This window comes from Platalea leucorodia (genome assembly GCF_965183815.1).
Source record: "Platalea leucorodia genome assembly, chromosome: 2".
Taxonomy (NCBI): Eukaryota; Metazoa; Chordata; class Aves; order Pelecaniformes; family Threskiornithidae; genus Platalea; species Platalea leucorodia.
The window spans coordinates 66,344,067-66,352,041 of record NC_138824.1 but is presented as its reverse complement, the minus strand read 5'-3'; the positions used below and the strand labels follow the sequence as shown (position 1 = coordinate 66,352,041).

Below are 7,975 nucleotides of genomic sequence, written 5' to 3'. Positions count from 1 at the left end.
AGCGAACCACTTCAACAAGCAGCAAGCGCACCAGCATGCCTGGAGGGGCTTCCTCAAACCCAAGCTCCCCTGGCAGTGGGGGCCCATCGGCTCTGCCATTTGCCACGTGCCCTTTGCTTTTCCGTCCGCGGGGAGCTGCTGGGGGCACTCTGCAGGCCCGCTCCTCTGGGCGCAGAGCGAGCTCAGGGGTGGGGGTCTGCTGCTGAACGTACCAGAGCCTTTGGCAGAAAGAAAAGGGAGTTAAATGACACCCGTATATTCTCCACTCTGCCTCATCATATACCTGTATGGCAAAACTTTTATTATATTATTATATCATTGTATTATAGATTATATTATTTATTATTTTATTATTATATTATTATTTTATTTTTTCTTTTTCTCTCCTCCATCTTTCTTCTGGCTTTTCTGGTGGCGTGCTGACAGGGAGGCAGGGATAGTCAGCAAGCAAGGCAGCGATACTCTCCGAAGCTGAGTTAGCTTCGTCAGAGATCACCTGAAAACATTCCCCATAGAAAACAGAAAAAAACATGATCTTAATTTCCCTGGCTGCACAACATGGCAAACACTCTGGGAAATGGTGCTTTTCCCCCACTCACTCCCTCTGTGATCTCCTATATCCCAACCGATGGCTACAGGTTGTAGTGGGAGAATTATATCCACTATTTGCAGGTTAACTAGAACAAAAAGAAAAGAAAAGAAAACCTAGAGAGAAACAAGTTCTCCTTTGCTTTATCTGCTCTGATAAGAGCTATCGCATCGAGTCTATCGTAAGCCCTACAGGCACTCCGCAAAATGCGTAACTCTGCTGATCTGCTGAGTTGATCAAGAGAAAGGAGAAGGGCATTTGATAGGAACTCACTTTTCCTTGCCAGCCTCAGCACCGAGCATTATCAACACCCTTTATGAAGAATTGTATCTGCTGCAGGTTGATAATGGTGAGCCGGGGCTTTCATTGGTATAAGAAGTAATCTCGTTGACCTTGAGCGGAGAAGAAGGTATAAAAACCAAGTGTTTTTCTTGGGCGACTGTTTGGGCACTGGTTGAATTTCTTAGTTTCTGAGGAGGACGTGTTTTGGGGAAATTTTGTGAGAAAATGGCAACTTTAAATGAAAAAAAGACCTGCAGCGAGCGGATGGAAAATTTCCGTCGTTTTGTCTGGAATCCAGAAACAAAGCTCTTTATGGGAAGGACCTTAATTAACTGGGGTAGGTTTTCATACACAAGAGTCTTCTCTTCCTTCTGATATACTTAAAAATCTTGGGGGGAGGGGGAGGTCATCCTAATGAATGGGACACAATGTGGTGGTAGATGTGTTGTAATTGTTGGAAACATCAGTTCTCATATATGCCTCTGAGCCACTTTTAGGGTGGCCCTGTAAGCTGAGTCAATTAGATTGAAACATTGATCCAGGTGGTTCCTGCAAATACAAGAAGACTTTAAACTGATTTTGGACCAAATATTTCAAAAGGACAAAACTTAACACATTAGCAATTAACTTATTAATAGCTAAGGGGGATGGTTACAGTATGATTCTGACATTGCTGGCTAAAGAGGGTTCTGGTATACAGAGAATTTTGCTCAGTCAGGGGGTTTTGTCCAGTTCTCTGGAAACACATTTTGCTTTTCCGAAATCCCTTTCTAAATTATTGTCTGCTCAGTAGGTCTTCTCTCTTATCACTGCGTGCTAATGCAAACTTGCGTCTGCGACGACGACGACGTGTTTTCTGATCCACGTTCTGGGAAGGGCAGCCCTGACCATTGTAAGGGAGGTCCCTGCTCTTCCCACAGACCGTAAGAGTAGCTGCAAGTTTCCAGATGATTTTTTTTCTGCCATGAAGCCCGTGAGCGTGGCTCATTAGCCATTCTTAAAACCATGATTTTACAGAAAGTCAAACCAAAATGTGAGTCTTTCCACTTTGGAGAGAAGGTGGTGCTATGAGGCACCAGTGATTACGGGGAGCAGTTTCTGACAGCCCCCCCGAATACTCACTGGCTGCTTGTAGGGCACCAGCCGCCTGCAAGACACGTTACGCGCACACAGGCAGAAACACAGCGTCATTCTACACCTCACACCAGAATAAAATAGCGAGATGACACATTTCGCTGAAGGTGATTTCAGATGTAAAAGGCAGTGAGGTGATACGGGTCTAAAATCAGCACACCTGAAATACTGACATCTGTCATCCAAATAACACAAGGAGCAACTTGTTTTTGTCAAAGAAATACCTTGGCTGTGTTGCTTAGTCCATGTTAATAAGCAGATAAATGGTCTTAATATGTGAAGTGACTTCAAGAAGCCACACAGTCTTTTAAGCTTTAAAGAATCTGGGCTAAGCACCAACTACTTCAAAAATCCTTGTAAAACTGAACAAAATTACAGCCAATTTTTTCTAGAAGACTGTTCTTTTGAGTGTAGAGAAAAAGATCCAAAGCACCGGTCCCTTCGCAGGGAAAACCTCGCTAGGGCCAAGGGCAGAAAGGAGACGGCCGCTGCTGCCGGGACGGTCCCGGCTGCAGAGGGATCACTGCACCACCTTGCTCGAAAAATGAGATTTTGCCCTCATTTTTTTCCATAGTGTGGATCAGCCTGTACTACCTGGCTTTCTACGTGGTGATGTCGGGGCTGTTCGCACTCTCCATTTATTCTTTAATGAGGACGGTGAATCCGTACGAGCCAGATTACCAAGACCAGCTGAAATCCCCAGGTACTGCCACGGTCCGGCCGGCTGCTGCCCCCGGCCAGGGGTTAAACCCCCAGGCTCCCAGGGCGGCTGCGTGGGGCTGGGCTGGGCTGGGCGGCATTGGCAGAGCCCACGCACAAGGGGAGACAATCCTGGAATAAATCAGGTCGATTCTCCCCAGACGATCCCTGCAAAGTTTAATCTCCACCTGAAAACACTTCCAGGCTTTAAAAAAAATACGTAGGCACATTTATTTCATTTATTCATTTTTATATGTGTATTTTAAAAAGTACATATAAATATATACCTCCTCTCCCCACGGGCAGAGGTCAGCCCCTGGGGAAACCCTGGTTTCTGCTCCAGTCCCCCAAGCACCCCGGAGGGCTTTGGGGTGCCTGGCAAGATGGTGCTGGGGCAAGCAGCCTGGGGTGCGCATTTCCACACTTGCCAGCAGCATGGGAAGTCCCTGGGAGAGCAGGAATTCCTCCCTGCAGGGATGTGCTGTGCCAGCGGCCAAGCAAGTAAAAATAAGACAGGCAAAGACACATGGGATAAGAAATAAAGATTTGTGGGACACCAAGTGAGACTGGGGAGGGACAAGACAGCATCAGCGAGAGATCATCAGTGCTTACTGCTAAAACTTGCCCCCCCAATGGCTTGTTTTTACAAGCAATGGGAAGAAAAATATGACTTTTTCAAAGCTGTAGCCCTAAAAATTATTCTGTCTGCCTGTTGCTGAATTTTGACGTTTCCTTTCCCAATATTCAGTAAGCTTGATGTTTGCTGGCAAAATAATTCCTGTAAAATATTAAGCGTGGCTTTTTCAAAAGCTGTTTCTCAACACTGCAGTACGATCTGTTTCTTTAACCTGACGTGACTATTATAACTGTTATTTTTAACAAGTCCTGGGGAAATCCAGTGCAATTGCTGGAATGACTTTGCAAGCTCTTCTGATAACACAGCATGGATATACATGAAAAGAAAAGAGTTTAGCAGTAGCAGAGGCTTTAGTTTTTTGGTTGAACAGCTCGGAGATGAGATGGTTTCCGTACGTGGTTAAATCCTCTCCAGCAAAACCTGGGGATCTCATACGCTTACAATAATGAGTCTTGATGCAGCGTAATCACTATTGTCAATTTAAACAAACAAATCTGTGCCTGGCACATCTCCTCTGCTTGCCTTCCCTTTTCTTCCCCCATGAAGGCGTAACGTTACGACCCGACGTTTATGGGGATAGAGGACTACAAATTTATTACAACGTATCCGACAACAAAACCTGGGAAGGTTTAGTGACAACTCTTCGGACTTTTCTGACAGGTAAAAATGAGGTTTCCTGCATAATATTGAAGAAATGTGCTGTCACATCTCCCTTGTGGGGTCTGAGTACCTTAAGTCAGCGCTTCCATTTTCTATTTGTCCTTCTGAAATCAGATTTTGAGTGGAAAACGCATCTTCTGAAAGAGACGAGCAAATCACCTCATGAATCTATAAATCAAAACATATGCAAATATGTCTATTAGAGCAGAGCTTCTAGTTGCTGCTTGGGAGCTTTTACTTTTCTTAATCCTGAATAGCCTTAATAAAATAGCTAATAGAAAATTTGAAGGAAGAGGGTAAAAAAAGGTCTTCAAAATTAGTCTCATCTAAATTTAGTATTGTCCACGACTACAAAGTGCCACAGTAAGTTTTGTGAAGCTGTTACATAGTCTCATCAGAGAGTATAGGGAAAGTAGGCTGGGTGCTCCATTTGCCAGCTGATATCTTAATACTTGTGAGCCTTAATATCATATTTCTGTGTTTCTCATACACATATTGAGAAAAATTGTATTTGAAATGGACTTTATATGGAGCGATCAACACAAATTCACAAATTGCCAGCCTTAACTCAATTTGATCTCTGTTTTTGCTTTGCCTGGGTATTCTTAAAAAAACAAAACAAAACAAAACAAAACAAACAAACCAAAACCACAAAACAAAACCCAAACAATTTAAACTTCCCTTATGCCATCTAATCCCAGTTTCACTTGAAGTACAGTTTTCCATGATATAACCTCCAGCCTGAGATTGGGACCTATAATTTATATATGAAAAACTTCAGAGGAAAATTTTTCTTTCTTCCTCCACACCTCCAGCATACACGCCAGCTGCTCAGCATCTGAACGTCAACTGCACCAGTGACACATACTTCATTCAGGAGACCTTTGATGGCCCGAATAAAACGAAACTATCCTGCAAATTTACCTCAGATATGCTTCAAAACTGCTCTGGCATCACAGATCCTACTTTTGGATTTCCAGAAGGAAAACCCTGTTTTATTATAAAAATGAATAGGGTAAGTACAAGCTCAAAGTGCTGAGCAGGAAAGAATTCACCAACACACCCCACCCCCACCCCCCCCGATAGCCTAAGTCTCCGCTGGGGAGCTGTACATCGTCTGCTGCCGCGGGCTCCGATCTCTGCTGCGCACTGGGCAGACAAACTCGCGTGCTTTTCCCGAGAGACCTCCAGAGTTACCAGAGAAATAGTGAGGCTCGGTCACCACCCCTAGGAAAGTAACACAGGGAAAAGTGACCTGTAAACCACCTCTCTGAAGCTCTGGGTTTTCTTTAGTTTTGTTAGCATCTCTGTGGCGCTCTCATCCAACGAACCAGGACGTAAAACAGTTCCGTTCTGCAATCCCGCGATCCTGTGCCTTCAGCTGAGGTGTTAAGATGTGACAGGAACTGAAGTGATTTCAGAGAGGCAACACTTGCACACCTTATTTCTCCAGGCTGCAAAGAAAATCTTTAGCAGAAGGTGATCCATTTGCCCTATGCAGAAATACATTAAGCACCATCTGAAGCTCAGCTAATTGTTCGCTTGGTTTTATCTCAAAACAATTGCCAAGATGACCAAACGTGTGTGTTCTATTTCAGATTATCAAATTCTTCCCGGGCAACGGCACTGCACCAAGAGTGGACTGCACGTATGTGGTAAGTGCATGAGGTCCGAGTCTCAAAAATTTCAAGCACTGCAGCTCTGATAGCAAGTGAAGTGCAGCTGCAACCAGAAAGATGACCCTGCAGCTCTGGGCGTCAGATCACTCTGGCTAAATACTGGGAATATTCTCAGTTCTGTGTAATTTCTTGCACCAGCGGACATCCTAAGAATAACAAATAAATGTTTGCTTTATTTTAAATCACCTTAAAAATTGTTTTTCTGTGCTGCAAAGAACATTTGCGGCTTGCTTTCAGCTCCCGCTAGTGAAGTTCGCGCCTCGGAGCAGCTCCTTCAGGCTCCCTGCGCATTTCAGCAGGTGCCCGTTCCCCGAATTCACGGCTGCGATGAAAGAACACTTGCCTGTTTTTCTTGGCAATAGCAACAGCGGGAGATTGCCACTTTTATTTGAAAAATAAGACCAGCACTGAACAGACAGCTCAACTTGACAGTTTTAATACATGCTGCACAGCTTTTAGCAGCAGTAAAACACTTGCCCAGGGCTGGCTAACGATTGCCCCATCAACAGAGATGCCTTCTTGCTTTACAAACAGGGTGAGGAGTCTCGCCCGCTGGAGGTGGACTACTACCCCGTGAACGGTACCTTCAGCCTGCACTACTTCCCCTACTACGGAAAAAAGGCACAGGTGCGTGCTCATGTATTTCAGTATCACTTTTCTTCTCCATCTTTGTGTAAGATGGAAAGTATGGAGCATCTCTGCAGTCTTACGAGAACTGGAGAGAAGGCTAATTTTAACACTTTAAATTGGTAGTGTAAAATTAAAGTACTTTTTTTGCCCCCCCCCCCCCCCCCTCCTAGCCCAGCTACAGCAATCCTTTGGTAGCTGTGAAATTTCTCAACATTACGAGGAATGTAGAACTTAAAATAGTGTGCAAAATCATTGGAGCTGGAATTACCTTTGATAATGTTCACGATCCATATGAAGGAAAAGTGGAATTTAAATTGAAAATAGAAGACTAAGCAGCAACAGAGACACTTCTGATGAACACGTGTGAAGAGTAAACTTACCTATTATCACATTCATCCGTATTTATTTTCTATGATTTCCATATAAATTTATGCAAATTACAGTGCAAAGAGACATTTTCTACTGAAGGATGACCCATATATCTAAAAAATCAAGATGCCACTCTCTGTGTGTGAAAGAGATGAAGATTATCTCGATGTACATAGCTTAATATTCCATGGCTACGGTATGCTGCTGCCTTCAGGCAAATATTCGTACAAAACAAGTTTCCTCTAAACTGAGCAGCTGTGCCTTCAAAGAAAGTAAGTATAGGATCAAAACATCATTTTCTGTCACTTTCCAAACCATAAAAAATAACTGATGTATGATACTAAATCTTGGATATTGATAAATAATTAGATAGCTAGGAAAAGAAATCAATACTTTGAAATACTAGCAAGTAATATAATTCTCAATCTCTCTTGTATAGGATGCATAAATTATGAAAGTATGTTAAAATTATCTGCATCGCAATGCATTGTTTTTTGTACTGGTCAGCCAAGTCAGATTTTTTTAGTTGACAAATCAATGACTGCAAAAGAAGTGAACTTGAAATCTGTCCTCTAGCTTACCGGTTTTATTGTACCACTTATGGCTTCTGTATGTATATAACTTAATAAAAATGACCAGTAAGACTGTAACATCCACTTACATCCAGGAGAACTGTGTTCATTTAACTGTTAAAGGCTGTCATTTGTTTGGGTTTTTTTCCAGTAGAATAGCCCTGTACTGCAATGATGAGTTTTGGGTTACTTGAAATGATCTGGAAGATGCTGAACTAACACTAAATCTTTAAGTGAATCTAAAATTTGAGAAGTCTAACTCTACCACATGTGATACAAAGACACAAGATTGCTGTGCCTGTGTAGTATGTTTATTTTAGATGAAGTCCAGGATGCTTCAGCCAGAGAATAAACATATTCCAGAGAAGAAATCATTTTACACCTTCACTGCCTGGACATTTTAGGAAGTGGGAAGATGTGAACAGGTTAACCTCCTTCACTACAGTGACACTCAGATAGCCAGCTTGCAGAAAGAATCCAGACAGAATATCTCCCCTTCAAAACCACAAATGGTATTTGAGCCTTTCTTAAAAAAATTGGGCCTTCTGCATTTTGGAAATAATAAGAAAATGCATCCTCATATAAGAATTTTTTTTTCCCCTGGTCTTTCAATGTTTCAATTTTTACAGTGGGACTTTGCTTCTCTTCTAAGAGACTGAATGGAAATAAATTTTATATCTTTGATGGAACACCAGTGCACCTTTCTGAAATAACATGGAAAACA

The 7,975-nt window shown here is 42.7% G+C and overlaps 1 protein-coding gene across 1 annotated transcript; it reads left to right on the top strand.

Annotated features, from left to right (window-relative positions):
• Positions 1 to 1,096: 1,096 nt before the first annotated feature.
• On the top strand, positions 1,097 to 6,642 carry ATP4B (ATPase H+/K+ transporting subunit beta; the record flags this gene model as incomplete). The annotated part of the gene is made up of 7 exons (XM_082303752.1): positions 1,097 to 1,208; positions 2,580 to 2,708; positions 3,888 to 4,001; positions 4,817 to 5,016; positions 5,600 to 5,656; positions 6,215 to 6,307; positions 6,481 to 6,642. 7 exons carry the CDS (start codon positions 1,097 to 1,099, stop codon positions 6,640 to 6,642), a joined length of 867 nt encoding a protein of 288 aa, XP_082159878.1.
• Positions 6,643 to 7,975: the final 1,333 nt, after the last annotated feature.